Below are 15,197 nucleotides of genomic sequence, written 5' to 3'. Positions count from 1 at the left end.
ATGGCAAGATTTCTGGCATCAGCTGCTGGAAATGTTCCTTAATGAACTCCTGCTACAAAGTATTATGTAGGACAAATGGAGTTTTCTTGTGACATATGTGGCAATGCTGGATGGTTTCAAAGGACTGGTAGTACAATATGGGTAACATCACCACCAACATTTAAGCCTCAAGTTTCTCTGACAAACTTAAAGTACTTCTTCATTTCCCTGGCACAGGGCCTCCCAAAACATTTGTGGTCAGGTTATTTTATTGCTGCAGTGTTGTTTGATAAATGGTCTCTAGACTCATGAGACAAGGATGCATTCAGCTCTGAACTCATCTATGCCCAGGAGGCTTTAAAACAGCTCAGAACTGATATCACTTACATTTTTATTACTAAATAGTTCCAGTAAAGACATAACTCAGGCAATTAAACCACTGCAATTAAGAGTGCAAAGCAATAAATATAAGTGATTTTGTCTTCCTCTGAACTCATTCTGACGAAAATTTTATTAGAAATGCACTCTTTCAAATAACTACCAGTTATGGTTCATGCTCCCCTGACCACAGCCTTCAGGCTGGGGCAAATTCCATTTAAAAGTGAAATTATGTGAGAAGACTAATAAATAAGTCGGAAAGAAAATGGCTATTTTGAACTGGCCATATTTGTTGGCAGCAAAGTAGAGAAAGACAATAACAAGAATGAAAGCAATTGAAATGCAACTGTTCATTTTCACTAGAGAAGAATAACCTTCAGAGTTTCTTGGTGCCTCTTATTTTAGGGTTTTATGCATTGGTAATATCTAAAAGCTTGAACCCAAGCCACACTGCTTTATCTTGATCCAAACACTTCAGCTTCTAGCCTTGTGCTGGGATCCCATCAAATATTAAAAACTGTGGTTTGGCACAGGTTTACACAAATGATTCAGAAAAACAATCTGGTACATCACAGAGTGGGAAATAATACATTTAAAGAGAGGGATAAAATCTCCCTGGCCATTACAGAGAAAAAAGTTCCCACCTCAGTTTCTGTAGTGACCTGGCATGATGACTGCCATAACTGTTTTCTGCACTGTTCTTTCACCCAGTGGCTGGCGAGGGCCCCAGTTTGGGGTGGAAGCATTAGTTCTAGGAGCACAATAGTTCATGAAGAGGTGAATTGCATATTCCCAGACAAACTGCACTTTTGCTTGTATCCTCCTATAATCCAAAGCCAAAATCCTTCCAACTCAGTGTGCATGTGTGTGAGGGAATAAATAACCTAACATTTCTAGAAGAGGTGGGTAAACATGGCAGAACCATACTCAAATGCACGTAACCATCTTCTGCCCATCTTTGTACTCTGTGCACTTGTGTCAGCCAATTTTGGCCTTAACTGTTGTGCGCTGTTGCTCGGGGCATGTCAACAGCCATAGTCAGTTCAAAGACAACTGGAATGAACCATCCCTCTATAGTCTGTCTATCGGTCAGGGTTTACACAGCATTTACAGATTTGCTCCAACTACAGGGCTTACATAAACACGGTAATAGTAGTATTATCGTTGTTTTACTAGGAGCGTGTGTTCCACTTTGACTATCTTTAAGCTAAGAGCTTTCACTTCTACTTTGAAATTTTGAATTTACCCGCATATCAGGCCTTTTAGCAGGCAGCTTCCCAAAACAGACTTATGAGATGGATCCTAGGAGAGACAGCTGATGATGAGCACTATAAGATGGCACTCAAGCAACCTCTGAACTCCACATTTTTATTACAAACCACAAGTAAACCTGACAGCCAAGCTATAATGGTACAAGCAACACTTCTTACAGACTGTTTAAATCATGCTTTCCCCAGTTCAAACCTGTCCTCACTCAGTTATTTGGTGTGTGCTTCCCTTCAATCCTGCACACATGTATACACAGAAATGAATTTGTGCTGGTCTCTACCTTTACACAGAGCCTCCTGGATGTTTGCACTCCATCTCCCAAATGAAATGCACCTTAGTTCTTCTCTAGCTCCAGACAAGATGAATCCTTGGGGACAGCTCAGCTGGCACACAGTGCCAGAAACGGCAGGCTCCAGCCCACATCTGGGAGGGAGAACTGTTACACCTGCTGGTTTCTGGAGGATAGGGCAACGCATTTCTACAAGAGACCAGTAGTACATGTCTTTTAACTGACATAGGTGAAGTACACATTAAAAAAAATCTGCAAATAAATTCATATGGCAACTCAGAGGGAATACAAAATACACAGATTTTTTAAGAGTCTGCATGTGCTATGAGTGCATTGAAACAGTAAGACCTGCTGAAGCTTTGTACTCCAGTGCTGACTGAAGTAAACAGCACCCAGGATATCAGGTCTTCCATTTTCCTGTTCATGCTTTTCACTGGGACAGAAACATCGTATTTTTCATGTGCTCCACTACATCCTACTCTCTCTCTCTGTTTTTTTTTTTTCTTTACAACTTCACCTTTCATGATTGTTTTGTAGCTGCACTCCCTTGCCTTCTATGGAATCTAGACCTTCATAGCAGGAGAGAGGTAGAAGACTTGTATCTGTTGCCTTCTACAGCTTTTACATGGTATCTTGAAATAAGAATGAGGGAAGAAAAAGGACACCCTGCCGTGAGCTCACCTTAGGTTAGGGACACGGCATGTGATTTTGCCTACTGCATTTCAAACTGAATGAAACCAGGCTTGGTCTTGACTGTATTCAAACCCAGATGCAAAGACTCAGGGTGACCATAAGTGGCAGCTGACCTCTGTAAAGTCAGGAAGGGCTGATCGTTGCTTAACGGCTTAAAATGGAAGTTTTGAACTATCTTATTACTAGAATTTACTGTAAATTCTGAAGACTATTTGCATCATGGTGTAAAATTCCAAAAACCACAATGTGCGTAAACACGTTCTATTTTCACAAAAGCTTTGTTTAATTTTTGAGCTGTTGTTTTTACCAGAAAAAGCTGTTGTTTTTACCTGTTTTTGTCTGCAGGCAGACACTGTTAGCTATGCAATGTAAAATGACTCCATTAGGGGAAAAAAAAAAAAAACCCAAACCTTAACTTTCGGTTGCTCACCACAGGAAAGTAACTGACAAACAGCAGAAAGATCAGAAATTGGAAAAAATAATGTTTGAAAAGACGAGCTAAAAGCATTCAAATGTATACTACTCAGGGAACAAGTAGAAGAAAGGTTGTGAAAGGTGTAAGCATGACAACCAGAGAAAACTGCAGCTCTTCAGGAAGCAGTAACAGCCCTCCTGGTTGAGATTCTTCCAACTATACTAGCAAAATTGTCGCAGAGCACAATCCTGAAACATCTGACAAACATTCAGGATAACCTTTGGTATATCTAGCCTGAGGGAATCTTTCCTAAGTGGGACAGGTTTTTATTAGGAAAAAAAATGTAATAGTGTGGTTTAGCTCTTTTTATCTGTGCTCAGTTCCAGGATTTGACCAACAATGACCCAGGAAGTCTGAACTTCATGAGGAACAGAGTGATATTAGTCATATGGATAGGGAATCAATAGAGAGAGAGGAAAAATGTACTTCTAAGGAGAGACAGGAATCTGCTTTCATCTGCAACTGCCTGTGATGAACAACAACACTGTATTATAATTCTTAACATCAAGAGAAACTTCAACATTCTAACAAAAGAAAAGATTACCAAGCAAATCATGCCTCCTTCCTTCAAGCCCTTTGTAAACACAATGTTTCAGGGAAAGAATTGGCCAACTGCAATTAGAAGTGTGGAGTACCAATTCTTTCAACACTAGGTGGCATCAGCACCCTGGACACCATCTGTGTTTTTATCTTTTTCACCAAACCTTCAACAAAGCAAGGAGAACAGTATCTTGCAAAAGTCATTAATTTTAACATGTTGGATATTAATCTTTTGCCAATGGGGAAGGAAACACAAGAACATGACTGTGGAAATTTTTTTTCCAGATTGGACAAATGACAAAGCTTCCCTTTTCAGCAGATACTTTGTAAGCCACCTATAATATATGTAACCTACTCAAAAAGTAACTCATTGCTAACAGCATCTTTCATGAAAAATATAAAAATTTGTAACATATGTAATAGCCATCCTTGCATTAACTTGCAGTCTCTTGGAAAAACATGCATATGACAACAGACCTCACAGAAGTGACTGTAAACAATCCAGGCTATGTTATGGTACAGTGTCAGTTATGGTTACAGATGGTTGTAGTACAGCATCAGTGAGCTAACTTTTAAATACGGTAAACTTTGCACTGATGTGCACTCAAACTGAAAAGCATTCAGAAGAAGAGGTAGGAGAGTACCCCGAAGTCCAAGAGATCTGTTTCAGGGTAAGAGACTGAACCCAATTCCACTTCATTTTTCTAACAGAAGGGTAGGAAATGAATAAATCATCAATTACAAATGCCTAAATACAGCAGGGTTTCTGGTATCTTTTATGTCGCAGATGATAAAGAATAGTTAGGAGCTGTTCAGACTAAAAATAAACAGAAAATACCTCCATGATAATGATAAACATTCAGAAAATGAGTACAAAGGGTAGTTTTTGAGGAGGACACATATAAGTCTTCTGATTTGCATCCTTCCCTGAATAAAACTCCAGACATCTATATTGAACAAGAATCTCAGCAACCTTGTTCTAAACACCAGCCACAAGAAGAAGCAGCAGAGATGTTTTCCAGCTAACACTCTTCCCTCTGTGACAATCAAAGGTCACTTTTATACTAGATTTTCAGACTCGGCGAAAATAAGCTATTGCCATGTGTAATCCAGGAATGGAGGCAATATTGCATAGGGTGAAGAAATCTTCTGACATAGAGTAGAGCTGGATTTTGATAATCAAAGTGCTAAGCTAGGAAGGATGAATTCCACTGATGAATACAGTTAATCTTCCAATTATAATCTTCCAACAGGATTTCAGGGTCCCTTCCTTTTGAAGTTAATTGAAGTTTTTCCACTGACTTCAACAGAAGAAAGATTAGAATCTCTTAAAAAACTCTCTTCATAATTAATACTTGTGGATTCTTTTCATCATTTTAGAGAACATATCTACAGTTAGAAATTTATTCTTGTCTCATGCAAAGTCCACATCTTTAAGCCTGCAGTAAAACAGTAAAAAACAGCCACAGGTTCAAGCCAAGTCACCCTACTGGCATCACACTTAACTGGACCCAGGTGACATGTACTTCACCCTGAGTTTAATCAGCACTGGATCAGCTTCTGAATTGCTGGACTTTAAGCTTGTGCTTTTTTTTTTTTTTTTTGCTGTCTACCCTTGGAAGTGTTTCAACTGTATTTCTTCTTCTTACTTTTCTAAGTTAATTTAATACCTGTCAGTAGTCCTAAATGGGTACTTCTGAAATCTACAACCCTTTATTTCTGGAACAGCAATATATGTTTACCTATCCCTGCACAGCCGGTGAGACCTCTGAATCCTGCTTTGGAGGTTCCTGGTCCCTAACTTGCCTAAACTTTTATTTCCTGCTAGCTGTTCAGCAAAAGTGACAACTGCCACATCTTTACTCAGCGCTCACAGTGCCTGGCTAACATACCTTAGTCCTTGTCTGCAGGTCATCTTTAGCTTTAAGATGGTAACTCAAACCCCTGGTTGTTCACATTTAATCCATAGTATAGACCTACAACTTGCATGTTTCCTACAACACATTGTTTGACAGTGTCTTAACACTCACCAGATGCAACAACCTTTTAGTTATCAGCTGTCTGTGCTGGATTTCAGTGATAGTCTGTCCACTTTCTCCATTTACAAATTCCTTTGCCCCTCCCCAACTCCTAAGACCTGTATAAAACATCCATAGACAAATCCTCGTTCCTGTCTTAGCTTCACCAGATATTAAAACAGGGAGAGTTTCTCACTCATGACAGCATGTCAGAAAAGGCTGCGCTGTAGCATGAGCAGACAGAGTGTGATCAGATACCTACCCACACACTTCGGCTCCTTTGAATCCCACTGTGAGGTCCCCTGGCAGGTGAGTTTGTTGTTTCCTTCTATTTCATAGCCATCATTGCAGGTCACAAAACATACTGTCTTATAGGAGATATCAGCCGTTGAACAATTAATGTGTCCGTTTTCAGGAGCCCGAAGTTTGGGACATGTTCGAACTGCAAAGGGAAAAATAACACCAGTTCACTCTGCAGCACTGAGAATCAGTGGAGTTACACTAGTTTGCCCAGGTTTTCAGGGGTGGGACAGGTACTGGCTTGTACACTAGGTACAATAGCTTGTACAAATTTAGGGAATAGGGCTGGAACAGGGCTGATCTTTTTCAAAGGCTTGATGCCTTCCTCTTCCTGAAACAGAGTCTTAAATAGCATGTATGAGGTTGGGCACACACATTTCCAAGCTCACCTAAGTTCTGACATAAGTCCAGGATAGCAAACTAGCTGTGCTCAGAAATGTTTTGAGCCATCAAAGGCATCTGGCAACAGTGTGTGGCCTGTGCTAGTAATGTCTATCAGCCTTTGAAATGGGACAGCTGCAGGCAAATGGAATCATGTGGAAAAGTCTGTCTTCGGAAGTTTCTAATCCCCTGGCCATGCCTGAGAGTTGTTTGGGGGATTCCAGCTGGCAGTCTGGTACGGGCTGAGTGCACACCAGGGAAGAGGCTAAGATCTTATTTACAGGGCAGATGACAGTGTCCCACTGCTCAGGAACATTCTCAGGTACTCTGGAGTCTATTGATGTAGACGCAGACACGTGTGAGCCTCCACAAATCAGTACAGCAGACATTCATCATGGTGGGGGAGAGAAAGAGGGGAAGAAGGAATACAAGGCATTCATAGACAACAGGACAATAAAAGATGAAAAGGAACAATGTAGGGTGTTGCTGAGACAAAAGACACCCTTTCAGGTGTGGGGCTCCCCATGGAGGCAGTCCTGGCTGCTGCTCAGCACAGTGGCCTTTCTCCTGCCATGTCTCACAAACATTGCAAGCAGCGTGATGCCAAGGAGAATGCAGTCCTGTGCAGGATGCATGTGCAGAAAGGGAAGGGGGGCATGGAGGGAGATCCTCAGATTGTCTTACCGTTTTTTTACTGAATCCTGATGCTGCAACTTAACAAAACAATTTAACTGTAATTAAGACTGATCCCAAGACAGCTGAATGATAGTAAGAAGAAAAAAGTAGTAGCACTGGCATGGCCTGGATTTATGTTCTTTGTTCCAGTGTCATAACCTCAAGCTCTTCTGCTAGGACCTCCTTCCTTTGCACTGCCTCTGGCTCTACTCTTCTTGAGCCAGTATCTTACGCTTCTGCATTTGTCCCTTTGCTCCCCTCTGGACAAGACTCTGAGCTACATGCACACTGCCTGGCCTTTGAGTCCCTTGAACAGCTAAGCTGTACACATCTACTGTCTGGCCACGACTACATGACGATGATACGTGTATGACAACCAGGTGATAGCAAGCCCAAATGTGTAGATGCCTGCTGAAGTCCTAGTGCACCTTTTCCTTCAGTAATTCATGCCTCTTTTCAATAACCAGCTACTGATTTTCTAAAACCAGTGGAAAACTTGTATGCTTGAAAACCCTGCTCTCAGCTGAAGCTGGCAGATACTGCTCAGTATGTTCAATAGTTATTAGGGGGAGAAAAACACATGAGGGCAAATAGTGTGACTGCTCAAAAATATAATCAAAATGATTGCAGTTCCCTAAACTCTGTTCTCCCTGGATTATCTTCCACAGCTTCTGTCGATCTTGCTGGCAGGAGGGCAAGCTCCCATGATGGGTGGCTTCAGAAATCTGGATGACTTCTCCACTGTGGTTTGGGATGCTGATTTTTCCAACCCATCCTTGCTGCTGCCAGGCAGGAGGCAAACCATGAGCTCCCCTCCAAATGCACTTGGAAGTAAGCCAACTTGGCAACTTTGTCTCCTTTTCCTCGTAGCTGTTTACTCTGCACGCTGAGGAGACAGGACATGCCTACAAGTGGACACACGGACTGAACAGATCACTCTACACCCTCAAACTAATAAACGGGCAGATACCCTAAGTGCCCCTTCAAATGAAAGACAGCTGTATAAATGCCAATAACTACAAGCACCTCAAAGCTTCAAAAACCACACGTTAAATAATGTCTTTTTTGAAAACAGCTATAGCAGCACCTGAGTGGAACAAAAAGTCTGTAGCAGGCCTATGTACATTGGATAGGAAAGAAAGAAAAAAAGCCATTCAGATGCACCCAATGTATCTTTGCAGTGGTAATCACTGTCTCATGTTTAGTCTCTGAAAGTACTACTGCTCTTGCACTTTCATGTACACAGGCATCCTCTAGGAAGTGCATTTAAGAGTATAAAAAAGATCTTGAAACTTCCATCTCGCAAGAGGCACTCTGAGCTTCAGATCAGCTTCCTAATATGCTGTATCTTAACTGTAGTAGAGTGAGCATGAAAGTCATTTTATAGCTGAATCACACCTGCTTTATACAGCAGAGAATAGGCTTTCTCTTTTAAGGTTTCTATGGAAGCCTTTAATACCCAATCTGTGGTAAAAGGAAGCAAATGCTACCAAACTCTACAGCATTATAGAAGAACCCTGAATGAATTAAGAGCACTGAGGAGGCTATCAGCAATGTAAACATGCCTACAGAGAAGGCATTCCCTTCTACTACCTGGTAAGTCTAGCCACCTTTTCTGGAAGGACTACATAGTGGTAGTGCTCCTGCCTCCTCAGTGTTTCAATGTTGACGCTTACTCAGTGTCTCAGTATGACTCTGGCAGAAACCTGTAACTGAGCCCATGTTATCCTGGTTACGGTTCCATGCATTAAACACAAAACCACCCTCTTGCCAACAAGGCATTTTGCATGACCAAGAAATATTTCCATAAAGCAAGTGAAAACAACAACAACAACAACAATGGGATATTCTGCTTGCTCTGGGTTTTCTCCTAATACAGTTTTATGGATTAAATACATGCTTTGTAGTTGGTTTTTTCATGGGTCACTGTTAATTGCATGATATGACTGCATTAATCACTTCCCAATAGCACAGCAGATCCTAGCCAGCAGAACAACTGAGGAGTGTTTAATGTCAAAATCCAAAGCAGTGCAAAGGGATTTTCCTTCACTCTCCCTTCCTAATTTATGTGATAAAATACTCCTGGGATTAACAAGACAGCTAAAAACTGTGCCTTTGATCTCGCTCCCTTTCATAGTCTGAGTGAATTGAGACTAGCAGATCCAGCACATGTAAAGGCAGGATTTTTACTATTTTTTTTTTTAATTGGAAGTCTTCAGTATGATGGAGAATAGCACAAGAAAAGTAGGAATACATCCTTTTAGTGCTTCAAAGGATATTAACTCAACATCAAGACAATATCTCAAGGCACTTTTCTCCCACCTCCCAGACAAATTCCCTATTAAAGGAAGATCATGCACCAACACCCAATAGGTGAGTATTTTTAAATGCTCCAGAAACTTTTCCAAGTACTAGAATTTTCCACTTCTCTACAGACAGTGAAGATGAAGGATCCTTTCATTGTGTCTGACTGCAGCTTTCCCCAGATTTTTTGCACTGGAGGCTACTGTATGACAGAAGCTTTGTCAGGCAGGCGTTCTTTCCTAGTATCCCAGTCTATGTGAAGTAGCATACATCTTCAGTCTATGTTTTGACTGCTGGAAAGTCAACAGCTCTAAGTCTAACTTCTCAAGATACCCTCAGGGTACTGGCCAGCAATTTATTTTCTACTGAAAGCTTCTCCTTCCTGCCTTCTGTCCCTGGAAGCTATAAAGCAAGACTAAGTTTTCCAGGATTATCTGAAGAAGAGTCCTGCAATGTAAGTAAAAGTAAACTGCTGTATAAGAATGTCCTGAGGAACTGATCTCTAGCTCAGATCCTTCCTTTCAGAACCATGACTTGTTTTTTGTTTAAGGGCTGCAGTGTTTGCTGTAGTGACATAAAGTGCTAATGCCTCCAAGGATCTATCCTGCCTCTTTCCCTGAACTCAAGGCCACAGCAGGAGTTACAGAAGGAGCTGATGACTTCTTATTTACTAGCTTCTAGTGCAGCATATTAATGTCACATGCATCCTGCTCAAGTTAAACATGTTGAACTACAACCTGTGGCTGTTGAGGAGATGTGGGCTGCTACCTGTTTTTTCAGGCCCTCCCTGGAAGACGTACCAGACAGGACTACATGGGGATGCAGCTCCCCTTCTAAATCATCAAGAACCCAACCTCAGGCAGAGACAAGTGATAACAAAGCAAAACTGTGTTCCTATATACTTGTAAGAGCTCCAGAAATGTTGGTTTTCAGGATGCTCTTTCCCATGTCTCCTCCCTTTCACACATTGTTTATTTCTTTTCCAGCTGACATTTTCTTACAGTGAACTCCTAGAATACCGCCAGTTGTGCCCTAGTGAAAGTCCACTCAAAATTCTTCTGAGAACAATGGTCAAGGCCCAAGCTTTCCCCTTTTTTGTAAGAAGGAACTGTAAGAAAGCAAAATGGAATTCTTCCATAGTTAGTGTCTCCCAACGCCAATGCCCATCTATGCCAGGAGTCTGGTGGATGTTCTAAAACACCTATGTGGCAAGGTCTTATACATTTGATTACTTCATAGGTTCACTGGATTTAGATAATGTAGATACGAAATTAATAGAAATTAGGTGGAGAGAGGTTTAATGAAGGAGAGTGTAGATTCACTTGCAAAAGACTGTCTGCCTAGTAAATATTGCTCTGCATTTTCTATTGTAGAAGTCCTCCTTCCATTTTAGGAAGGAGGGAAACGGAGTGATCGGAGTGGGAGTTTACCTTCAGAACATTCTTCCAGCCAAGAGCTAACAGGATCAGATCTGCACACCCAACTATGCAGTGAGCAGAGAAAACCACTGTTAAGAACAAACTAATCCAACAGAAAAAGACTCTTCAAACACATGACATCCATACCTCTGCAAGTAGCCTCTGATCCAGACCATTGGCCATTTGGCTGACAAAGCCGGATGCTGCTTCCCACAAGATCAAATCCTGCTTTGCATCGGATCCCACAGGCAGCATTAAAGTAATTGTTGCAGACATTCTGGACAAAGTAACCATTTTCAGGGGGCTTCAGTTCAGGGCAGTGAACAACTAAATAATTAAACAACCACAACAGAGTTATGATGCTAGCTGGAGTGCAATAGGCTACTGAAGAAAAACAATTTTTTTCATTTCCAAGTCGACTTGCATGTTGGTACTTTTGCTGTTTTGGAATGACACAGAAAATCTTGCATGCGATTTGACATGTCCTTCACAGTGCAAACACAAGTAACAAAAGTGTCCCAGCACTGCACTGTGCATTCCAGGGGTATTCTGTTCCTGGATGGAAACACTTACCTTCACAGGTTTGTCCTACAGCACGATATCCCTCCCGGCACGTACAATCCTCAATGGTGGTACTTCCTGGTGGAGAAGTATGATTCTCATCAGGACATGAGGTGCAAGTGCTGATTCCACCTGGTGAACCTTCAGGCTTGTATGTTCCTGGTGGACAAGCTGTTAAGCAAAAGAAAACATGACACAAAAGAGTTCAGGGTATCCACCTTTCACAGCTAGCATGTTTCAGGAGTGTTGCTTTACTCTTTTACATTCTTTTTTCTACCTCATACATCCAGTGTCACTTAGGACAGGAGCATTCTCCATTTAAAGTGCTGCAGAGTTCTTACAGGGGTGAACTAAAGCCCACCAAACTTGGTGGATGTCTCTCCAGTGACTGCCTGGGGACTGATACTAAGTCCATGATTAACCACCTTGAAAAGAAGCCCAGTCCCAGCAGACACACCAGATTTTCACTGATAAAATCTGTGCTGACCTCATGAAGACATTCTTGATTTAGAGGTGCAAAAAATTCATTCAGACAAAATCCTTGCCATTGAAAACTACACTGAAGTTTAACACATACAAATTCCTAGTAACAAGCTAACACAAGCTAGCAAAAAACCCTGCCTTGATTTACACATTATGATTACAGATGATCTACACACACTGTACTTGCTAAAATGTGTAGAATAGAATAGAATAGAATAGAATCGTTTAGGTTGGAAAAGACCTGTAAGATCATCCAGTCCAACCATTAACCTAACATTACCAAGTCCACCACTAAACCAATTAAGGGTTGAGTAACAATTTCATGTTTCCTGGCTTGCTGGCTGGATTATTTTTTAATGAAAGCAAAAACTAGCAATCATTAAGGTTGGAAAGAATCTCTAAGATCATCAGTCCAACCATCAACCCAACACCACCATGCCCACTCAACCATGTCCCAAAGTGCCACATCTACCCATTTTTTGAACACCTCCAGTGATGGGGACTCCACCACCTCTCTAGGCAGCCTGTTCCAATGCTTGACTACTCTTTCTGTGAAAAAATTTTTCCTAATATCCAATCTAAACCTCCCCTGGTGCAGCTTGTGCCCATTTCCTCTTGTCCTATCGGTAGCTACTTGGGAGAAGAGACCAACACCCACCTCACTACAACCTCCTTTCAGGTAGTTGTAGAGAGTGATAAGGTCTCCCCTCAGCCTCCTCTTCTCCAGACTAAACAATCCCAGTTCCCTCAGCTGCTCCTCATAAGACCTGTACTCCAGACCCTTCACCAGCTTCGTTGCCCTTCTCTGGACACGCTCCAGCAGCTGAGTGTCTTTCTTGTACTGAGACTTGTATCTTGTACTTTCTTGTATGAACGACAATCAATGAAGCAATTAACCAAAGCAAGTGCTCCGTGAAGCTTTTGCACTCATTTATATCCCATTTAATATTTTTAATTCTGTGCATCTACATGCACGAGCCTTAAAGAGATTCAGGAGGTGTCTTCAGAGGCAGGGAAAACACATAGGGAAATGGCACCTCTCACCTGAGAACTTCAGGTTGGTTGGATAAGTTTGAGTCTTATGTCTCTCTGCCTTGAATTCTATTCTTCACAAAACCACCACAATTACCTTTATTTCACAGGATGATGTAAGAAACAGGAGTGACTAATCAACAGGTGCTGATAAAGTGAAGTATCGATTGATCAGATTACCACTTGAAACAGAACTCAAAGACACTTGTGCTGAAAAACATACCTCCTGATGCAAATTTCAGGAAATATTTTGACAATGTTACGTAACATTAACACTGACCCAGCGAAAAAAGCTCCCTTTTCATTAATTTCACTGTCTAGAAATTTTCCTAAGGGCCACACTTTCTCTTGCAGACCACAAGTCAGCCTCTCATTTCCTCCCCTCAGTACAGTCACTTTGTACCATCTGATGGAATTCTGGACGGTACAAAGAACTGTACAACCATAAACACCCTCAAGTGGCTTCCTCCTCACATAGTCAAGTGCGCTCTGCTTCTGGAGCAAATCTCTCCTATTGATGTATATTTCCTGGAGTTCAGAGATTCTGGTGGCATCAGTCTTTTCTTTGCTAGATATTGGACCAGCTCTCTTTGTTCTGTGAGTTAGGTGCTAAGACACTCTGACTCATCTTATTAATGAAAACAACTTCCTGCTTTCTCCTTTTTTCCTCACCTGTCACGGGAGAAATTACTTTCATAAGCCAAATTTTACAGATTGTACGTTAAAAAATCAAGCCATATGAACACTTAGCAGTTCTTCTTTCCAGAAGGGGCACAGTCTTTTGAATAGCTTCCAGAGATAATATTTTTGTTTCTGTTTCAGAAAAAATTGCAGTTTTATTTCAAGGAAAGCAAACGAGAGGCTAGCAGTTAAGAGGTGATTTTAGGTGCTGCAAATTGGTTTCACAAATCTGTATTTTATAGACACTTTTAAAAAGACAATGAAAATGCCTAAAGCAGTAAAGGATGTAAGTACAAATCAAAGCATTTCAGAAAGGAAAAAGGTCAGAAAAATCCAATCAGAATTAGAGCTGGCAATTTTTCATTTTTGTTTTGGGATTTTCAGAGAAGCATTTGCAAAAAAATCCCTTTCCTATAGTTCAGCTGCTCTTCCCACCCAAGACATTTCTCTTGGACTGTTACTGCATCTTCCCTCTCTTTTATGCAGAAATCCCCCCCACTTGGACATTAGGTCTCTCTGAAATATTCTCTCATGCTTCAGATGATCACCTCCAAACTGGTTAAGTATCAGAGGTATTACTCTGAAATCTCTGAAATAGTTCCCCCTGGCAATTTGTGGAAGTCTCTGTGCATCCTTATTAGAACTAATCGGTAACCATCACAAAGTGATGAAAGAAGACAGGAAAGAGTGCAAGTTAAGCATCACAGGGGTCCTGCTGTATGACAAAGCTGCCCTCCATGAGCCAGTGAAAGTAAATTAGTCTCTTCTGTTCTATGTGTGGCATATAAAATGACATCTAGAAGACGTGTTTCATTAAAAAAACAACAAAACAACAAAACCCCAACCTAACTTCTCTCTTTCTTGCAACCTTGCCTTAGATGAAGAAAGAGCAGCTTTTTTCCCTTTCTGTTTTGAGAACTATGGGATAAAAATAATCACCTATTCTATGACATGGGCTTTTTAACAACAAACCCAGTAATTTGCTTAGGGATTTGAATCAAGTCTGGCTTTGACAAAATTGGTTCATTCTGAAATTACACTTACAATTTACTCTTTCCAGTGAAGCAGCAGGAGGTAAATAATACTGTTACAATGGTTATTAATGTCTCTACTAGGAAAGACAAGTTTCCCAAATGTCCTGATTCTTCTTGTATGCTTCAAATGCTTCCCACTACCTTTCTAAAAAGTTGAACTATCTCCTATCTTGGCTTTTTATGTAGAATTTTCTCCAATCCGAAGTCCCTTAACTGCTCATTGACCCCACATCTCCCCTAGATGTATTCAGCTACAAAACTCCATGCAAGCTACATTCAAAATTTCCACAAGATAACATGTGGTTAGAGAGCTATTTCCAAGTGTGTGAGACCACACAGTCTATCCTGTGATGCCAAGAGATGGTTTAAGAACGGAGCATAAGCACGCTGACCTCTGTGCGCTTTCACAACGGTAGAGGTTAGCCTGGCCACAGCTTAGGTTAAAAACATCCAAAATCACCTGTGGAAGAGCAAAGCTTTGGCCATCTGCTGTAGACTGGACTTGTCCATACCTGACCCAGCTAGACTGCAGACCCATGTCCTCCTGCTCCAGACAGCACTACAGCACGGCCCAAGTCTACACATAGCGATGCATTCAGAGGCAAGAGAGAATTTGAGGGGCCAGCACATCTGAAGAGCACATGTGGCCCATCCATCACTGGTCATACAAGTGTCTCTTTGGGGTCT

At 41.3% G+C, this 15,197-nt stretch overlaps 1 protein-coding gene across 1 annotated transcript in view; it reads right to left on the bottom strand.

Moving 5' to 3' along the window:
* The window catches only part of SVEP1 (sushi, von Willebrand factor type A, EGF and pentraxin domain containing 1), a 145,767-nt gene that overhangs the window by 83,880 nt on the left and 46,690 nt on the right, over window positions 1-15,197 (bottom strand). The window contains exons 4-7 of the mRNA XM_075726219.1: window positions 11,293-11,451; window positions 10,867-11,046; window positions 5,904-6,083; window positions 1,907-2,104 (exon numbers count right to left, since the gene is read on the bottom strand). Coding sequence (XP_075582334.1) covers window positions 1,907-2,104; window positions 5,904-6,083; window positions 10,867-11,046; window positions 11,293-11,451 — 717 coding nt within the window. The remainder of the gene's footprint in view (window positions 1-1,906; window positions 2,105-5,903; window positions 6,084-10,866; window positions 11,047-11,292; window positions 11,452-15,197) is intronic.

Source organism: Pelecanus crispus, chromosome Z (assembly GCF_030463565.1).
Source record: "Pelecanus crispus isolate bPelCri1 chromosome Z, bPelCri1.pri, whole genome shotgun sequence".
Classification (NCBI taxonomy): Eukaryota; Metazoa; Chordata; class Aves; order Pelecaniformes; family Pelecanidae; genus Pelecanus; species Pelecanus crispus.
This window is presented reverse-complemented; position numbering and strand designations above follow the sequence as displayed.